Here is a 22,288-nt window from a genome sequence, read left to right as displayed (position 1 = left end):
TATCAAGATATAATCGCCAAATGGAATTAAGCGATAAAATTTTTTTAGTAGTAAGCTTTTCATCATTCACATTACCTAGTTTTAAGTTCAAAGCTCTAGAACAAACCTGCGAGAAGCTATGGTAAAACAATAACGACTTAAGCGACAATTTGTCTAGATTTAATAGTTGATTTAGGTTCTATCTTGACTCGTGTACTTAAATTAGATCTCAACGCTTAACAAACCTCCGCCTATCAACAATTCGGCAAAAACAGATCTGTGCGTCATGCGGATGCGCTCCTCGCGTCGGTTGGGCGGGCTTTGGAGGGTATTAATCAGTTGGGTATTATTACTATTCTTAAATCCAGAGGTTTGAAGGTTTAGAAACTCATCCAAAACCACGTCTTGTTGTTGTCCACAATTTTTCCCAATTGTCTTCTGCTGCATATCAATGCAGAGCTTTTTAAAGAGCAATCATACTAAGCATGAACTGTAAAAAGTACATAAATATACAGCAGAATGCAATTGGTAAAAAATTTTACAACAACAAAACGTAGCTTTGGTCGGGTCTGTTTGCTAATAGGACGATAATGTAGATTTCAAATCCCAATCTCGGGAGAAAAAGCAGTGAGGAGATCTACAAGGTATAGTCCGTCCTGATGTCGCACTGTCTAAATTTTACACAAAATATTTTAAAGGTTTATTTATTCAATTTAATATCATTCGTTCCATTATGTAAGTCCTTCTCCTGCTAACACTGACTTTGAAAAGCTGTCAGGCCTTTTAATTCCAAAATAGAAACTCTCCTTAAAACTCAGTGCTGAAGTCACACGATCTTATCTTTCTTCAGGAACCTAGCTCTTTTTGTCAGGAAAAAGGCTTCTTTACCGTCCAAACAGTTTGACCCACTGTTTTTCATCTGTGATTTTTATTCTCCAGGGTCTGTTTCTGGAACAATTTGTGATTGTTTCGTGATTAGTATGGATATATTTGCTTGGGTCCATTTCGAATTTTTTCGCGATTAATAATTTTGGGATCACATCGACGTATGTTTTTTCGCAATCACTTCAGAACCATTCCAGAATGGTTTAATGCAGCACTATAACATCTTTCAGTATTGTTCTTTGAATAAATTCGGAATATCTTCAAAGCCATTTCGGGATTAACAAATGTGACCATAATGATGTCGAAAACAATCACGAATTGGTCCTAATTAAATCACGGATGCTCAATGTGGGGGACAGGGCTAACTGGAATTCGGTTGTCTTATACTGCCGTCCAGCGGAAATAAGAAATGCTGAGCCTCTCTGAAAAGATGGTACACTGGCTGTCTTTTATGAAATTCTGGCCAGGTGGAGAGCACTAGAAGCTTCTTCGGTATTATGCACTTCAAACAGAAATATGCACCGGTTCTCTATTCAGCATGACATTGCTTAGGAGTAAGTCTTCGTCTTTTTATTACCAAACCAAATAAGGGTTTCTTCCTAGATAAATGAGTAAAATTAGCTCACACCATTTTTTATAGTTTAACCTTACATAAGGTGTGTGGCAGCATTATCGTTAGTCTGCTGGTGAAAATAAATTTGTTATTAAAAAATTTGAAAAGTTCTATATACAGTTTGGAAATTCACTAAACTTCACAAGATTTTCTGTTAAAAAAAGGATTTTGAGACATAAATCTGTATTAACTAAATATAGAAAAATTGTTCAGTCCTACCTTTTCAAACGGTAATATCACTATCACAGATGTAACATAAAAACTCTGGTCCCAATTGGACATGGTTAAGGCGTGCAGGGTTAAAGTCCAGATTTGAATTTATTTGTTTTGATAGAATAACCAAAGTCGATAAAGCTATAGTGGAGACGTCTAATATGTGCCGCACTGGGATCAAAGTTCAGACTACCCTATGAAGACTCAAACAATAATGATTTTTCGCATACCTAGCATAAATCAACAAAACTTAGCTGAAGTTTTCACTCGTAAATTTTATTTCCGTTTAAAGGCAGTTGAGGTATGTCTTCATATTTTGATAATCGATTATTCCAGAGTAGGCCGAACTTTCAGCCCAATATGACACACCTCAAACGTTTTAAATAGAATAGTGCCCTTGGACTGCGGTCTTTTTTATTCTTTTGTATAAGTAAGACTAAAAAAACATTAATTTTTTAAGGACCACCCTAATGTAATTATTTTATTTTCAAATGAAATAGTAAATAAATGTGTACATACATACATACATACTGTAAATCATTATACATTTTAACTCCTTTAATTCCCATATTTTAGTTTGAGCTCCACACACCGCCCCTTCTAAATTTTTTGCTACGCCCATATATATTGTTTTATATAATTACCATGACAATGTTGTGTCGTTAAGTACCTATTTGTCGCAAACGTGCTTAAAGTAATACAAGAGATATATATACAGGCATACACATGCAATCACAATTCATAAATTTTGTATATTGCCAACGCATTTTATTTGGTTTTTTCACACATTGCAAACAACATAAAACCTATAGCCTAAAGTTTAATATTTTATAACAAATGTACCTCTTATGTTATTTTATGATATACTTACATACATATGTATTTTTTGATGAGTTCGTTTTATTTGATTGTTTTCTTTACACAAACTTTGTAACGCATTTAATTATGCTGCTCCACCACTAACAACCAACTTCGTTTTGTTGCCATCGCTACCAACACAAATTTTGTTTATAACACAAAATACATACGCCAATACATACAATATTGTGATTAAAATTTACTCAGGGCACGTTGGCGTGAAAACCGGACAATTTTCAACACACCCAATCCACGTCTCATGAATGTATCGCTTTTGCGTGATAGCAAACTCTTGCACGGCCAGGAGCGACGCGGCTCGCGAATGTCGGTGCGAGCACCGTCGCGCCAGCCGAGCATGGCTTCGCTACGTCCGCATTCGCCGAATCCGTCGTTAGGTAAGACAGGTTTGTATCCAAAATAGAAACAAAAAATAATAATTTAAAACTTCTAAAAAGCTAAAAATATGACGGTTGCCTCAATATTTTATTAATTTCAATTAAACGTTTCTCCTTAAAAGTTTTTAAATAAGTAATGCATGCACTCAAAAAAAAAAAAAAAAAACAAACATTTTTTAAAACAAAAAGAAATGGGATATATTATTTATTTTTTATCGTAAAGAAAAATTTCTTATTTTTAAGAAACTTTCTTTTCTATTAAAAATATTGTATTCATTCATTAAAAAAGCCATCCCACCAAATATTTTTTGAGTGCATATAAGTTTAACTTCAGATATTTTAAATAACGGCCTTCTTCACAAATATGTATTTTTAAATAAACTTTTTTATGCATCTCATTTTGTTAATACTATGTATTATGCATAATATGTATTCAAAAAGCTTTGTAATTAGTTAAAGTAATCAATCGAGAACAGAACTCCATATTAAGATGGCTGCACATTGTAGGAGTTTTTGAATTTCAATTAAAAAAAAAAAAACAAGTAAGGACGGGACTGTCTTCGGCTGTGAAGAAGACTTCATACCTTTCATGAATGGGGCTGAACAATAATCTTATCCCGTTCGTAATCTCCAAACAATGCGCCGTATAAGATAAGAAATATATAGTGAACAGATGTACATACCTAAATGATTTTAAGATAAATATAAACAAGTAAGGAAGGTTAAGTTCGGGTGTAACCGAACATTACATACTCAGTTGAGAGCTATGGTGACAACATAAGGGAAAATAACCATGTAGGAAAATGAACGAGGGTAACCCTGGAATGTGTTTGTATGACATGTGTATCAAATGAATCTAAAGAGTATTTTATGAGGGAGTGCGCCATAGTTCTATAGGTGGACGCCATTTAGGGATATCGCCATAAAGGTGGATCAGGGTTGACTCTAGAATTTGTTTGTACGATATGGGTATCAAATGAAAGGTGTTAATGAGTATTTTAAAAGGGAGTGATCCTTATTTCCATAGGTGGATGCCGCTTCGAGATATCGCCATAAAGGTGGACCAGGGGTGACTCTAGAATGTGTTTGTACAATATGGGTATTAATGAAGGTTTTAAAAGGGAGTGGTGGTAGTTGTATAGATGGACGCCTTTTCGAGATATCGGCATAAAGGTGGACCAGGGGTGACTCGAGAATGCGTTTGTACAATATGGGTATCAAACGAAAGGTGTTAATGAGTATTTTAAAATGGCGCGGGGCTTAGTTCTATAGGTGGACGCCTTTTCGAGATATCGCCATAATGGTGGACCAGAGGTGACTCTAGAATGCGTTTGTACAATACGGGTATCAAACGAAAGGTGTTAATGAGTATTTCAAAAGGGCGTGGCGCTTAGTTCTATAGTTGGACGCCTTTTCGAGATATCGTCATAAAGGAGGACCAGGGGTGACTCGAGAATGCGTTTGTACAATATGGGTATCAAACGAAAGGTGTTAATGAGTATTTTAAAAGGGCGTGGGGCTTAGTTCTATAGGTGGACGCCTTTTCGAGATATCGCCATAAAAGTGGACCAGGGGTGACTCGAGAATGCGTTTGTACAATATGGGTATCAAACGAAAGGTGTTAATGAGTATTTTAAAGGGGTGTAGTGGTAGTTGTTTATGTGAAGGCATTTTCCAGATATTGACCAAAATGTGGACCAGGGTGACCCAGAACATCATCTGTCGGATACGGCTAATTTATTTATATATATAATACCACGAACAGTATTCCTGCCAAGATTTCAAGGGTTTTTTATTTCGCCCTGCAGAACTTTTTCATTTCATTCTACTTAATATGGTAGGTGTCACACCCATTTTACAAAGTTTTTTTCTAAAGTTATGTTTTGCGTCAATAAACTAATCCAAATACCAGGTTTCATCCCTTTTTTCGTATTTGGTATAGAATTATGCCATTTTTTTCGTTTTTGGTAATTTTCGATATCGAAAAAGTGGTCGTGGTCATAGTCGGATTTCGGCCATTTTTTATAACAATACAAAGTGAGTTCAGATAAGTACGTGAACATATTTTAGTAAAGATATATTGATTTTTGCTCAAGTTATCGTGTTAACGGCCGAGCGGAAGGACAGACGGTCGACTGTGTATAAAAACTGGGCGTGGCTTCAACCGATTTCGCCCTTTCTCACAGGAATAAGTTACAGTCCCAGAAACTAAGTCCCTACTAAATTTCACAAGGATTGGTAAATTTTTGTTCGACTTATGACATTTAAAGTATCCTAAACAAATTAAATGAAAAAGGGCGGAGCCACCCCCATTTTTAAATTTTCTTTTATTTTTGCATTGTATTGCACCATATCATTACTGGAGTTGAATGTTGACATAATTTACTTATATACTGTAAAGATATAAAATTTTTTGTTAAAATTTGACTTCAAAAATTTTTTTTTAAAACGGGCGTGGTCGTTCTCTGATTTTTATAATTTTTATCAAGCATAGATACAGTAATAGGAGTAACGTTCCTGCCAAATTTCATTTGATATCTTCAACGACTCCCAAATTACAGCTTGGAAAACTTTTAAATTACCTTCTTTTAAAAGTGGGCGGTGCCACGCCAATTGTCCAAAATTTTACTGATTTTCTATTCTGCGTCATAAGTTCAACTCACCTACCAAGTGTCATCGCTTTATCCGTCTTTGGTAATGAATTATCGCACTTTTTCGGTTTTTCGAAATTTTCGATATCGAAAAAGTTGGCGTGGTTATTGTCCGATATTGTTCATTTTAAATAGCGATCTGAGATGAGTGCTCAGGAACCTGCATACCAAATTTCATCAAGATACCTCAAAAGTTACTCAAGTTATCGTGTTAACGGACGGACGGACGGACGGACGGACATGGCTCAATCAAATTTTTTTTGATCCTGATGATTTTGATATATGGAAGTCTATTTTTATCTCGACTCCTTTATACCTGTACAACCAACCGTTATCCAATCAAAGTTAATATACTCTGTGAGCTCTGCTCAACTGAGTATAAAAAATGACAAAAAACCCTTTTACCTGAACGATCGGTTATATGGGATATATATTATATATAGCTCCGATCGAAATGATTTTTTCAGGGTATCTTCTATGATATATTAGAATATATATCACCAAGTTTAACGTTTTTATATCGGAAATGAAGGGAGAAATGACCAAAAATCTTTCTATCTGAACGATCGGTTGTATGGGATATAACTATATATAGCTCCGATCAAAGTGATTTTTTCAGGATATCTTCTATGATATATTAGAATATATATCACCAAGTTTCACGTTTATACTTTCTAAATTGCGGCAGGAATGACCAAAATTGTCTTATCTGAACGATCGGTTGTATGGGAGATATATGTTATAGTGGTCCGATCCTACCGGATCCGACAAATTTCTAATATAATACAAAATACATCCTTGTGGCAAATTTCATTGAGATATCTCAAAATGTGTGGGACTAATTTGCGTTCAAACAGACAGACGGACGGACAGACGGCCATGGCTATATCAACTCAGTTCGTCGCCCTGATCAATTCGGTACACTTAATGGTGAGTCTATCTTCTATATTTCTCAACGTTACAAACATCGGACAAAATTAATATACTATTTCATGTTCATGAGAGGTATAATAAATGTAAGGCGCGATAGCCTCCGAAGAGATCTAAGGTCCAGCTTCTCTTCCAATTTGCGTCGTGCTCCTCTTGATTTTCCCTACAAATTGGCCGGACGGGATCTTCATGTTTTATGCCGACTCCTAACGGCATCTGCAAGGCAGATGAGTTTTCACTGAGAGCTTCTCATGGCAGAAATACACCCGGAGCACTTGCCAAACACTGCCGAGGGGCGACCCCGCTTAAAAAAAATGTCTTCTAATTGAAAAACCTTATTTCTAAAATTTTGAGGTTGCTTTGCCCGGGGTGTGAACCCAGGGCATACGGTGTGGTAGGCGGAGCACGCTGCCATCACACCACGGTGGCCGCCGGTGGGAGTGTTCACGATTTTGTGCAAATGGTCTAGTATTATTGCATAGCAAACTTGTGCGGCATATTTTTTACAATGCACGAACAAAATACACGGAAAATTCACGGCTATGCGTTTGGTATGTCATGACAAATATGCAACATCAAAACCCGTAGTTTATTTTTTCAATATTGAATGGCAAATAAACAACTGTCAGAACATAACAAAATATGCAAAGAAAGAATTGTAAACGAAAAATGTTAAACAACTCTTTATCTAATTTCCAAATGTTTGAACCCAGAACCTTTTGTGTGATAAGCGAAGCACGTTACCATCACACCACGGCAGCCAACTTAGGCCTATCTCGAAAACAATTACAATATAATCCCGGAAAAGTTTTGAATTGCTTTCGAAAAAACACAGAAACTATCATAATAATATGCCGAAACAATCAGAAAATTATAGCGATATATTTATTGAACTATTAAAATGAACCTGAAAGCAGCCTCAGAGAAATCGCGATATCGTACCGAAAAAATCCTCTTAAAGTTCCAAAATGTTCCCGAAAAAGCTTTGAAATTATCCAAAAATTATCTCAAACTCAACCAAACACAACATTTCTCATACTATATGTTATTGGGGAGGTGTCATGGGTATATTTTATTTGTTATCGATGTGTGAGCATTAAGGTACCAGTCCTTTTGTCTGCAGGTCAATATAAATTTGAAAACAGCCCTGTCCTTACGCGCAAGTTTTCATTTCGAGAAGTGATTTAAAACTTCAAAGCTCAACACACTCAATGCACGTGATTTTTACAAGGCTTTTTGAATAAACATTGTATTCATTGACATTCATACATGTTCCGTATTTTGTCTATCTCCTTAGTACTAATTTAATCTGACTCCGCTTGGGATTGGTGCTCTTAATTTCTAAATAAAGCTTATATAGATTCGAGAAATCGTGGTACATATTGTTCAGTTTTTAGGTAAAGTTACTTGGGAAATTATTATAATTTAATAACTTCGTGCTCTTTTACATTTTCATTTGACAAATCAATACTCGAATTCTAACTGGAAATTTTGCTGGATAATTACCTGGTTAATTTACTTTATAAGACATTGTTTCTTAGTCTCGTAGTAGTAACATATTTTTGATAGACATTTAAGTGAGAACTAAGTTTTTCATATCCAAATCTTATTCATTGTTTCTGAGTTTTTGTGTATTTATTATATATTTATAGTTCTAGTGTCACGATCTTTTCCTGATTATACTTCGTAATTAACTCTCTGATTAGCGTGAAATTTCGTACATGGTTAGTAAACTATCTTTCTCATATCATATGATACTTTTTCCAGGTAGTATACTAGATGTCGTTCAATTCAAAAAAGTCTTATTCGTAATTTATTTGATATTTGCTATAAAGGTAGCTTTTTCGTCTAGATCAGCATATGAAATGCTTTTTAGCGGAAAGTTGGTATGGAACTTACCTTTTTTCACATTTTAGTTCATTTTTTAAACCTAGTAAAGTTTACTGCAAATTTTAAGCTTTTTTGTACTACTTTTACAACCACTAAATAGTTTCAAGCAATTTCTAAGATATCTTTGATTTAATTCTAGTCCTGACGCTTGAAAAATATTTTCGATGTAAAGTCTAAATTAAAAACAAAAAGTTTGGTCGTACTGTTTTTATAACTTTTTTAGGGTTATATGAACTATGAGAGGATTTTTTTTTTTTTTTTGTGAAATTTGGTTTAATGGAGGGGACTTATTAAAAGTCCCATATTCCAGGTTATTATCAATATTATATGTTGTTTAATTAATGGATTAAATTTCCAATGTTGTATAGACACACGTACACAATGGTAATACCAATTCGGCCAGAACCATGTGTATTAGCTTGCTATTAGTATTTGACTATCCGTGATTTTTAAATGGTATTTAAATGGCACCACGCCAGGTTATATTCAAATAGTCTTCGTATTTAGTGTTATATTTTTTTTTTTTATAGATGTAGTTTCAAAGAGGCCAGAACCACGTATAGCAGCTTGCGAATGGATGTCAATTTTTGTAATTGTTCTCAAATTCAATTGAGATTGGTATTTCGATGGCACCACGCCAGGTTATATTCAATTTGTCAATTAATTAATGTTCACATAAAGTGATTTAAAAATTTTTGCAATCAAAATTGCAATTTAATGTTCATAGATATGCACAGTATTGCATAGCTTTTAAAACGAGCTGCTTATTCAGCATAAAATTATAATCCGTAATGGATCAAATTATAATTCCGAGAATTTCCTTAATTTCCAGTATATGGCCTGTTGCCACGTGCTAAACATTTTCCCGTTACTACAGTTATGCGTAAATCGAGTTGGTATTACGTGGCCCACGCCAGGTTATCAATTCCAATTTTTCAATATGCTTTCACTGATTCCTGTTGGGAGTGCACCTCCACTATCTGACACCAGATCAGTGAAGCACTGCATCTCCCAACTCCGCCGAAAAGCCAGAAGGAAGCACAAAGCCAACCTTGAGGCCTATTAAAATTTTCGACTCAACTAAAAAAGCCCGACAAATTACAGTTGAGCCGAGGATGACCCGCACGACTACTCTGACTGAACCACTAGAACGGAATGGAACTATGAGAGGATAAACCCAATCAAATTTCAGTCTAGACTTAAGACGCAGGGAGAGGGCTGGGAAGAGAGTAGCATTAGTAGTGAGTGAGGATAGATTAAGAGAAAAAAAAAACAGGAAGAAATGTGGAAAACGTAGAGAGGAAAAGTTAGTAGGCGAGGAAGTGAAATTGGAGAATGAAGAGAGGATAAGATGACTGAGCACTAGAGCCTTATTGAAATTATTTTAAAATAGAAGATTTCAAGAACACCAATCTTGAAGGGAACAGATGAATGTTATTTTGATTAAAGTTCGGAGCATGCCTAATAACACTTTTTTCCTTACAATTTGCATAGCATTGTGAACAATTTTGTTAGATTTTTTTAATTTTAACATTGCTGGATGCTCTTACTCAATATAGTGTAATTTTTTTTTTTTATTAATCTTTACTTATTTATCAGTTAAGCTTTTCTCCTTCTTAAATAGGTTAAGAAATACTAAAAACATGCAGACATTTATTTGATATTTGGCTTTAAGGCTAGTATCCATATCTAAAGAAAAGGCACAAGAAAAAATTGAATATTTTTTCTTTTGCGTGAAACAGTCTTGGCCAAGAAAATTCACCATTTCCTTTATCTCTATGTTCTCTATGAAGCTACATCACTACTTTGAAAGACACTAAAACAGACTCAGTAATGCATCACAAGAAATTGTGTCTTAACTTTTATGAATTGAAAATACTTAAGAAAAAGAGAATACACTCAACAAGAGAATTGAGCATTTGTGCTCAAGTCGAATAGCAATTTTAATTAAAAAACTTTATATATACACGCACTGCTATCCCTGGTATTTAACCGACTTGGTTTTTTCGGGGCCGTTTCCTATTCCTGTGCGCAATTTCTTAAAAATCTGTAGAAAAAGGTGGTAGAAAGCGTATGAGTTTTCTTAAAAGGTCTATTCTTTTTGACAAAGAAGTTTTCCTTATCCAAAACTAGAGCGTGTTTTTTTTGTATGGGTTTTTCACATATATTTTGATGTAAGCACTTAGCTTTTTGAAAGTTCCAGACTGAATTGGCTGGCCGATAAAGACTTTTCATAGACTGAACGTGTCCAAAGTGTTTTGAAAGTTCTAAATATAAGGAAGAACATAAGTGCTGTGGTGTAATGCATTGCTATCGGAATGAAGAAGAAAGATTTCTTAAACAGATTCTGTGATATTAGCTGTGTTTAGCGTCAAACTTTAAATACTCCTCTGAAATTGGTGCGCATAAAATTAGTACTACTGAATTTCAATGCGCATTATACTCAGATGCAAATGAAATATGTGTCTACGTTTCACCTTTACGCTTATTCTATGTATCACCTCTTAAAATGGTGCGTGTCCACAATTCATCGCAAACGATTCAGCTACACTATGACCATCAGAGGGTTGTGTCTCCGCTTTTCGGTACGCCCTGTGCTGTAGCTAGTTATTTAACCACTGCCGCTAGATGGGTCTCCTAAGCATTATCTAACGAGGATAAGCGTTTTTTACGCGCAAACGTAAATGCATACACGTTTAAAAAAGAACACAGCTATTATATCTTCAAACAAGCAATGAAATGCCGTAAATTTTAAGTCCACTTTCTGCATGTCGAATATCGTATACGTATGTGTGTTTCAAAACTGAAGTGTTTAATGCTTGTGGAACAACAAGGCCTTCGAAAAATATTGCGGAACCTTTTCCTATGAAATGAAAAAGTACTGTCGTCCAATAATTTCCTATTGAACCAAAAATAACAACCCAATTTTAAGGAATTCCTTGGGAGTTTCTCATAAGTAATAGAAGTAGATTAAAGGGATTAATTAGGGTTTTTTTTTTATTAACTAAACTTAAGTTTTTCCACTATTAAGTATAATTTGATAAATTCTATTGGCTTATTCATTAAAAAAAACCCATTTAACAAATAACAGGACGTATGACGCGCTCAAAGAGCAATACCCGATCGAGTGATTCCCGAGTAAGCGACGTTTCGAACTGTTCGCGTCTTCTTGAACATTCCCACACAAACACGCACGCACCTCACACATTTGCGCCGTATACGACGACAACACATAATACGAATGTGCAATCATCATCACCACATGCGCTAACGTCACATACGAATGCAACTCCCAACGGCAATGGAAGTTCGGATACCGACGTCGAAACGGCTATGTGTTTAAGAACACCGCCTCCAGTTGATATGATAAGTTCAAATAAATTCTGAATATAAGAAATGTCTAATATGTAAACGCAAAAGGCGGGGAAGCCATAAGCTCGGTACTCGGTATCCCAAACGCAATACATAAATAGGTGCACATGGTGCGTTAATTTGATAATAATAATGTTTGTATGTGTTTACAATTTCGAAGTTAGAGTTTTTAATGTTTAGTGAAGATAATTGATTTCAATGTAGAACTCATAGTTGTAGTTGGCAAAATCTAGATAATACTCTACCACAACATTATCTAAACTATACGACACACTTCCCCAAATACGCATAGAAAGACCTTTGCACAACTCATAATTTTAACGGTACCAAGAATGTGGTTTCAAAAACAATGAATAATGTACAAATTTACAAAAATTATGTAGTTGTAGTGCTTAACACAAATTCTACTAAATTATCACGTTCAAATATATTTACTCGTAATATAATTCAGACAAAATACTTCTTTTTAATAAATACTCACCAACAAATACAAATACATACGTATTTGGATGTCCGTTACTTACCAATGTTTTTCGTTTGGAACATCCCCTAGCATTGTATTCAAAGATTTGTCACCAAACATACATTTAATTAGATCTAAGTATTCATAGTAATTGGTAGCAAAGGCCATATACTTTCCCAGCGTACTTCTAAAGTTTTTCCTTTCAAATAAAACGTAAATAACGGACAGCCTAATACTACGATACTACAATGTATATAATTTGGTTTAAACCAATATTAATCGTTATTTATTTTCTAAGCACGTTTCCTGCACTCAGTTCCCTTCATTAAAATCAAACGATACTTTGACTCCAAACTTTAGTAATTTTTTTAAACTAGTAATTGTAGAAGTTTAAAAATTGTAACACTTTAAGGCGAATACTCGTATCAAATAAAATATAAAACTGAGGTGACAAAGGAAAATTACAATTTTTAAAAAGTGACGGGTAAGAGTACGAAATCCCCCGCCTACATAAGTGGATGACTTCACTTTCCACTTTCAGACGCACTATAAAAGTCTTAAAAATTAGCTTACCATATGCTTGAACGATAAGCTATGATCCCATTTGTACCTTAACGTAGCTTGCTTGTATTTCGGGTGGAACAAGTTGCTTTGGCAGCATACAACTTCCCTAGTCGAATGGAAGTTATCGATACGGTACTCTAATTAAGAATCGCTCTACAAGCACAGGTACCCGATAGTATGAAATCAAAAACACTTCAGATAAAGTAAACATTCAACTCATATGTCAAATCAAAGCACTGGGCAAAGCGTTCTGGCATAGGAATGACCAACGGCGATGTTGATTGTGCAGTTGTCTGATTTTTCTGTATATATTAGCTGCAAATTCTTCGGCGCAAAATATGCTGCAATTCGCGAAAAAAATTAAAGACGGAAAGTCTATAAGCTTTTTCCTTGCATCTATGTTGCCACCTATTACCGAAAATTCGATACGATACTGCGGTCGAAAACTCGATGCAATAAATTATTGCTATAAAAGTATCGAACACAAAATATCGGTATCAAATGCCATAAGTACCGATATGGTAAAGTATTATATCGAAACTTGTGTCCGTATAATAAATTGAATAAATTTAATCTGACTGCTTAGCTGTAAATATTTATTTTATCGTTGTTAAACCCAAAAATTGATTGTAATTCTAAATATTGATATTCTAGATATAGGTTGTGGAGAGCTCGGTTCTATAATACTGTAACGAATTTAGTGAAATTCCGCTTATTTGCAACCTTCTACTAACGTTCGAATCACTAAACTGTTGAATAAATAACTCCAATATTCAATAAAGCAAAATGGTCTTTATTAAAGTACTTCACAATAACACTTCTACTTCTCAACATATAGAGTGCTTAAATCAAACTGAATCGTCGTGCCTCAGCTGGGGCCGCTTTTATACTCTTTGGTTTCCTCGTTGACATATTTCTATGCGTTTCTATTTCTAGAATTTGCTACTTGTTTACCAGCTATAAATACAGATGCACGTTATAGCTTCTCATATGCGCGTGTATATGTGAGTGATACTTCCACAGATGATTGCTTACTTTTGGGAGTATCTCAAATATATGCATGTGTTTGTGCGTCCCTCTCCGCTGCTTGTATGGACATATGTATAGACATAATGATTGACTTGTTGATGTGCATACAAGTCACTGCTTAGTATTGGCTTAGAGATGATAGTATCCCTTAGTGTTGCTGATATTCATCACAATACGAACAGCTTTGGAAATACCAACACAAACGCAGAGCTTATCCTTCGCACATGAAGAAGACAGCACTCTTTCAGTACAAAGAGTTGGAAATCCATCTATCTTTGAGCTAAATTAGAATACTCGTATCAATAACAAAAAACAATTGTAAAAAGCAATATGAGCATGTCTCGCTAATTAAATACAGATAATAATATTGATATAATAGTGAATAGCAGAAGTACTGCTATAAATCCAATGTTACTAAGCTTTTGAGAGCGCGACTAGAATTTTTCCACACAATTGGGATTAAAAACATATAAAATTAGTCTCCGCTTTTCGGTACACCCTGTAGTTTTATCTAGTTGTTTAACCACTGCCGCTAGATGGGTCTCCTAAGCATTATCTAAGCGAGGATAGGCGTTTTTTTCACGCGCTAAGCGTGTAAAAAAAACACGGCTATTGTGTGAAAACGCTTTTCACCCCAACTGATCAACGGGTCCGCTTGAAGCAGTTTTGATGGCAATCATTTTGCCTAATGAAAACCAAGCAGAGGTACAGTTACTGACAGCAATTACAAAAAATGGGACTTAACTTTATACTTAACAAAACTGGCTAATGCACATTTTATACCAGAACTCCTTATTCCGAAAATATTTACATATGATACCTAAACTACAGTCTGGCTTAGTTTGTGATAAGAATAAGAGCATATGTAGATAGTTGCATAAAACATGAAAATACACGAAAAAACGGAGAGGGGTAGCATCTACGGACTTTTTGCTCCACGTGCACCCCTTTAACCCTGTCCTTGATATTCGCCAAAATTTTCATCAACACCAAATTGTCTGAGTGCAGTAACTATCTCTTGTAATTACGCAAATTGGAGCATATTTACTCGGATCCACTCCTATTTTTTACGTATATATGTCGATAGTACGAAGACTTATATAATTTTATGGCATTCATTTACAGCTTATACTTATTGTAATTTTTTCTTTGTTTATGTTGCATTCACGACAGCATTGTTTTAATTTTATTTAAAGCTTTATATGTGCTTCCATTATAAGGATATGCCCTAAATCTAGCGAATTGTGCACCTGCACATTGCAATAATTTTTTTTTTGTCATAAAATAGTGCACCACAGCAACGGTTTAGTTATATACGTTTAATGTCTTTTTTGCTGAGATGTTTTCAATCTAGATAGACTTTAAGAACTTGTTCGCCTTGAATTGGTAATTTCACTCCGCTTTTATAATATTACTTCTGATAACCTGTTCACGATAGCTTTATTTAAAAAACAAAACTCACCAGCACAGAAAAAATGTGTTTAAGGACAAATTTTGTGCTGCGTTTTGCTCCAATTATATAAAAGAAATGTTCAAATTGTTTGTATCTCTTGTTGTTGTTGCTATAAAGACACTTACCGAGGGTTTACGGAAGTACAATCTATATTAATGGTCCTACCGGTACGTTCCGGTAACAGACACCATCAAGGTACAAGTCCGACCATCTCGGGAATAACTTAATATGATTACATTGAACCTTCTAGGCCAGCCCGCCCCACCCCTTTAGTTCTATAGCAACTTGTGGTCGGTAGAAGTTCGGCTGCTAAAGATACAGAGTTCGCCACGGGTATTTGAGGTTGACAATTGGGTAGGAGAAGCAATAAACTGCGCTGGCAACCCCTTGAATTATTTATGTATTTTAGTCGCTTCTTACCACAGGCATACCTGCCGCGGGTATATTCTAAGCCCTTTAAACCCGCTTGGGCATTTTTTTATTTCAGTCTCTTGAAAATATTTTTTTCAAATATTTTATTTTTTTTTTTTTTTTCAAATATCCAGACCCTTGCGGCACGTAGTGAAACTTTTTATCATACATATGTGGTAAACTGTCTCTAAAAGAAAATAGTTCGTAATTCTTCCTGTAAATTCGCCTTGCCCGCATTCAACTCAAACGCTGAATGTTTGTTGAAAAATTATTGAAATAAGGAAAAGCTTTTTGAGAAGGCTCAAAGGAGCTATGACATGAATACTCAAGGCGAGAACAACCCGCTTTTGATACTTTGAGCACTGGTAATGATAAACAAAATTAAAATGTTTTTATTTGCTGACTGGGCATATCTTTATAAATTACATATTATTGTCTATAAAACTGTAACTATAACTATTAACTGTAAATAATAAATGTATAACTGTTATACCCATCTAATGTACCTACATACATACATTAAACCCTTTACCTACTGTCTATTATAAATGTGTGAATGTTGTACTTAGCTAAAATTGTGTGTATTCTTCTGAAATAAATATTTACGTAAACTTCATACTAATATAAATTTTCTTAATTTATTTTTGCTTTATTTAACTCTGCGCTATTTGAACCTAAACAGGGTCACATTCGGACAGCGCCAACGCCAGCAACGCGTCAGCCACGTCAATACGTTCGACGCGTAGTAATTCGGTGGCACCTGGAAATATAGCTCATACCGCGATTAGTCAACTGGATAGGAAGGGCTCGCAGCATCACACTCAACAACAGCACCACCAACATCAACACCAACAACAACCACAACAACAAATGCCGTTAATAACAAACATAACAGCTAATCCAGCAGCGGAAAGTGTTGCGGTTGAGATAATAGTACCAGAAATTAAGAAATGAAAAAAAAAAAAATAAATAAAAACTAATAAAATAAAAATATTATAATAAAAATAAAAATAATAATGCATCTATAAAAAACTATATATAAAAAAATGCATACATACATATATATAAAATTATATATGTATATACGAAAAAGAAGACAAATCAAATTATGTAAGTCGAAAATGCAAAAATATTTAATATGAAACATATGTTTGTATATGAGTGTAATACAAACAAATAAAAAAAAAAAAAATATATATTACAAAAACGATTCCGCACATAAAAACAAATATAAATGCAAGGACGCGTAAATGTCATTTAGTATAGTTAAAAAAATATATATTTTTAATTAAAAAAAAAAAATACCCAAATATACTTTAACAGCAAATAATAAATGCTTATATCGCTAGTACACAGATACAGAAATGCTTGGTTAGAAACAAATAAAAAAACTTGCATAACAAATTCATTTTTTATTTATTCTTCAAACAAAAAAAAAAAAACAATATAGCTGAGATTTTAAGCTTTTAGCACAAAAACTATTTATATGAGCGTAAAAAATATTTCTAATAAAATATTTGTTTTAAGCATAGTATTTAAAAACAAGTAATATAAAAACTAGTTATAAATATATTTACGTATGCACATATGTATATGCACACTAAAAACTAATTTAAGAAATTTAAATATACATATTTGCACAAAAAAGTTCAAAATAATTTCATTAAAATCAAAAAAAAAAAAAAACTTAAAAGAAATTAGTGCGCAAAAATGTGAATAAAAAATATATTTTGATTTAATGTCGCGTAAAATATATATAAATATATATATTTATATGCCTGAGAAAAATGTATTAAATAAAAATTATTATTTAATGCGAAAAGAAAGCAAAAAAAATCTAAAAATAATAGAAATACTAAGAATATTATAAAAAGAAAAATCTCGCATCAAAAAATCGTATGAAATTTTCGCTGACATTCATCTTCCTATCCTAGTGATATTAAAATATAAGCAGACACATCAAAACATGCACACTCTTGCAGAGCTATCGTTCACGCCAAATTTTCTATTAAAGGTATTTAAAATTTAACAACAAAAACAATGCATATTAAAAAAATTTATATGTACTAATAAACTTTACAACAAAATACGGAGAAAAAAAACACACACACACACACAAAAACAATAAAAACCGTAGAAAAAACTTTCAGTAAATCTTACAACTATAACTAAATGATGTGATTAAAACACTCGGTAATTATTTTACAACAAAAAAAAAAACTTTTTAAAAAATTTAAAAGTTCTCACCCGTCTTTTGTGCAATCTTTTGTTTCGAAAATACGCATTTGGCATATTGTATTGAAAAAAATAACATAAAATAAAATAAAATAAAATAAAATAAAAAATATAAAAAAAAATATCTGCAAGCGCCGTATGTGGACCTTAAATATATTATATCTACTAAAAAAAACATACATACATATGTATAACGCGCCCAATTTACTTACTTTTCAGCACATTTAGGGACTTTGTATAATATATGGTATTCAAAATTTTCATGATAGTACTCCATTAGTTCTAAAATCATTGAATTATGCCTTTCTTAGAAAAAAATAATTATACCATACCACATTAATTAATTTTTTTTTTTTCATAAAAAATAAATTATAACTTCAAATTTTCGTCATAAAGATTTTTTGGTAGTAGTGCAGTTTAGGGGCCCCACCCTAAAGTTTGGCCAAGATTTTCGAGTGAGGCATCAAAAGGCGTGTATTAATCTCGAGAACAATAATCCGAAGGCGGAAAAGAAAAACTTTATCTCTGTCCGGAGATATTTGCAGTTGAAGTTGGCGATTTTCATGTGGTTGCTGTTGTGTGTACCCACAAAAAAAATTGTGCATCACCGTGGCGGTAGCCACGGTTATACCACACACCCGGACTTGGCATGGCGTAGCCCAGGGTTATTTTTTACAAGCGCGGCCGAAGACCGCCAAACGCAGAAATGTGTTTCGGAAGTACCCGCGGGTCTTTTTTCGGTTTTTTATTAATATCTTTTGAACGGGTAAAAAAAGTTAACTTCCGCTTTCGGATTCTTGATCTAGACGTGAATACGCGTCTTTTGATACCTTACTAAAAAAAAAAAGGCCCAATTTTAGGGTGGGGCCCCTAAACTGCACAATTACCGATTTTTTTTATAAAAATATATAGCAGTAGTTTTTAGTATTAAGATTACACAAACAAAAATCAAAAATTGTCACATGTGATGCTTTGAATTGTATAACAAAATAAGTATTATGATGCTAATTTAAAAAAAAAAAGTTAAAGGCGCTTCGGTTGTTTTCTTTAGTTAATACAAAAATTAAACACAAAATATTAGCCCAGAGCGACACTTATACGAACAACTTTTTTTGATACAAATAAATATAAAAATTTATATAACATTTATAATTTCAAAACTTTAAAAAAAAAAAAAAAAATAAATAAAAATTTATTTCTTTAACCTTCAAATAAAAAATTGGGGAAGATTTTTTAATCGAAGGTTAAAACAGTATTTTATTCTAAAAATTCTTCTTGCTCAATTTAAAGTAAAGTAAAAGCAACATTTAATAGCGTCCATGTTTAAAACAAATAAACAAAGATTATTTAAATTTTTTAAGATAATATCTATGATTTTCGAACGTATATTTATTTTGTCATAGTAATCTTATAATTGTAGATGTGTGGCTAAATTTAAATTACATCCCAGCTTTTATCCTACTACTTTAAAAGTGTGTCCCGACGAGGAGGTTCAAATATATCCCCAAAATGTAACATTTGCCAAGAGGGGCACTCTTCGAAAATGTGTATAAAGGGGATCTCTTACATAAATTTCGGGGATTTTGAGGTTGTGTGATTAAATTTGAATGATTTCACAGCAAGCGCAATGGTGAGTGCTAAAAACTTAGAAAACAAATAAAGTTTCATATGAAATAATTTTTGCACGCCTGGCAACGTCATCTTTTTTTTTGTTCTTAAGAACGCTTAAACTGCAGCCACTAGTTGATAGGACTTGATACTCTTAAGGCAGTAACAGGAAACACATTTAAATCGTCAATCACGAACTCTAATCCAATGCTAGAGTATTCCTGTACAACTTTGTGGTGGCACAAAACCGTCGTGGCGTTCGCCATCAGCTGTGGTCATCAAGCACCATTTGCACCATCCTCAGTTAGTCTCTTATCTATAAGATATCGAAATTGCCCTTTTTTCCATCCTAACTGACACATCGATTTTAAGTTAAGCGCAAAAGAAAAGTATGAACTGAAGTCACCTGTTTTTTCCGGTTTTCGTATATTCACAATAGCTTTTTGCGGTTTTTCAACAAAACATTCAAAATTATCGCTTTAACAGGGATTGGTCACCCTATGAAACTCAAATGAAGTCATCTGAAGGGTATTTAGCGTCAATTTAAGTTACAGCTAGTAGGTGAAAACGGTCATTGTCTACCTACTTTGCATACTTGACGCCAAAATTTCTTTTGACATTTGGTGTATATTTTTTTCGTTTGTCAGTCGGTGTGCCCTCAGTTTTAAATAAAATATTATGTAAAACAACTGGTCATAATGAATTGGGATTAAAAAAAACGCCACCAGTTTTCAGAACACATTTGCTATGCTTGGTTTCACTGAGTCAAATTATAAGTCAAACGTTGTTGTTTTAATCAAAACGGCTTGTGGAAAACAAAATGACAAATAAGTGAAGACCGCAATTTACCACCTGTCTTTTATTATAATTTGGCATCAAAACATAATTTTCTAACATGTTAGCAGTTTAATTTTCGTTTGTCAACTGGCGTCCCTTCACATAAAATGTGAGGTTAGTTTTTGACACGCAGAACTTTACCGACTCAAGTCAGTTATGTATGTGAAATAATAGAAGCACCTGGGACACTATATATGCATGTTAGAGGTTTACGCCGATCACTTAATCGGCGGCGGCGGCGCAGGCTCTATTATATACCGTGGCTATATTATACACGGTGTTCTTACTTTAAAGAGCTTGATTTTTCGATTTAAAAAAATAGTATTTATGAAAGGGTTTGCTTGTATGTATTTAAGGAAATCAACGTGTTGGCCATTTCGGAAAGATCCGAGGTTTTTGCCTCCAGATCTCGCAGACTGTTCAAACATTTTCAGGATTAGCTCCTTGCGGAGGGATTGTCCCTCGTTCACTTGCTCCAGAGAGGCTTCGAACCTAGCCCCGGTCTTTGGAATTGGTACTGCTGCGTCTGGTGAAAATTGAGATACATAAAATAGCCACACTTTTGTCTGCAACTCCCCTGCAAAGCGTAGTTTCACCTAGGGTAAACTCCTAACAATCGTCGCGAACACAAATTCTTTAAATCATTTGTGGCTCCTTGGCGGCCACGCACAAAGTTCACTTACGGTTGCTATTAATGGTCTATTAATACTTATGAAACTCGTGGCACAGGGAGCCCCCAGTTTTTTCGGCTGTTTTTAAGAGCTACAATTCCCGATGTGCGAACAGTAGCAATCCCGACCACCAGTCGCTACCAGGCCTTCTGACCCTCACACCATATGCCAGCACAGAAGCTATAGGACTGCGACTTCGAACTCATACCTTCGTCGACGTCATTTTCCTAGAAGCTCTAGGTGTAGCTGCGAAGACTTTCCAACGGATGCTTTTGCTGAGCTACACCAGAGAAACAAATGGAAACGTTACGGAGTTCGGCCAAGGATGCCGTCATTGCGTAATGGGTGAAAATCTTATAATCCTCGCGGCATCTATATAATTAAAATTTTACAAGGACCCTGGATAAAATTTTTAAAATGTAGACCAGAGTTTGTAGACGTTTGTGTTCACATCATTGATTTCAATAGTCTTCGTTAAATCAAAACGATATTTTAGAATGAAAGTCGACCGATTTTAAGTTGAATGATGTTTACTGCTGTTTTCCGGCCTAATGATATAAGAGCTCATTATGGATGGCCGCGTAGCTTCAGTTTTCAGACTAGTTCGACTGTCCACTTCGTTAGGGTAGTAGCACACACGGTAATTTTTTCCACTGTCTTGGGAAAGCTTTTGCTTCACCACTTTGAGTGTTCTTACGAAGGACAAAGCCTCACCTGCTAAATACATACATATATGTGCCTACGTATTCACATTTGTAAAAGGAGCCGTAACGTGTAGGTGATATTTAAACTTGGTTGATAGGCTATAATCAATGTAATTAACTCCAAGGGAATAGTTTTGAATAGGGCCGCCAACTTTATGTCAAACCGGGAGACTTGGGTGTTGAAGGATGAAGTGTTAAAATTAAAATTAACATTTCAGACGCTATTGTATAGTTTCGCAAATAAACAACAGATGTTTGAATGTAAGCCCAAGTGATTTTTCAAACCCTTCTCATACGTACATATATCCTCAACTTAAGTATGAGGTAAAAAACATTTCAAAGGAGTGTTTATGCCTCTAGAACCTACTAAAGGATTTTGCATCACTGATTTCGCTTATTCTTTCAGCCAATAGCAATATAAAATTAAAAAAAAAATCGGCACTTTTTTTGCTTTTTTTAACAACGTGAAAACAATTTGAAACGCCTTGGGTAATTTTCTTATTTTTTTTGGAAAAAATATGCAAAGT

General features: G+C 34.2%; 1 protein-coding gene across 5 annotated transcripts in view; it reads left to right on the top strand.

Moving 5' to 3' along the window:
* The window catches only part of jus (julius seizure), a 64,969-nt gene extending 46,677 nt beyond the window's left edge, over window positions 1–18,292 (top strand). For 2 of the 5 annotated variants that reach the window (XR_010948977.1, XR_010948978.1), the window contains 3 exons: window positions 2,756–2,952; window positions 11,506–11,896; window positions 16,389–16,527. Coding sequence is in view for 2 of the 5 variants with exons in the window: in XM_067761315.1 (XP_067617416.1) it covers window positions 2,756–2,952; window positions 16,389–16,660 (469 nt within the window). In the remaining 3 variants the exon portion in view is untranslated. Of the gene's footprint in view, window positions 1–2,755; window positions 2,953–11,505; window positions 11,897–16,388 lie in introns of all 5 variants that reach the window. The other 3 variants (XR_010948979.1, XM_067761316.1, XM_067761315.1) reach the window with 3 other exon arrangements.
* Window positions 18,293–22,288: the final 3,996 nt, after the last annotated feature.

Source organism: Eurosta solidaginis, chromosome 1 (assembly GCF_040869045.1).
Source record: "Eurosta solidaginis isolate ZX-2024a chromosome 1, ASM4086904v1, whole genome shotgun sequence".
NCBI classification, from domain to species: Eukaryota; Metazoa; Arthropoda; class Insecta; order Diptera; family Tephritidae; genus Eurosta; species Eurosta solidaginis.
The sequence above is the reverse complement of the archived record's forward strand: the minus strand, read 5'-3'. Positions and strand labels throughout refer to the sequence as shown.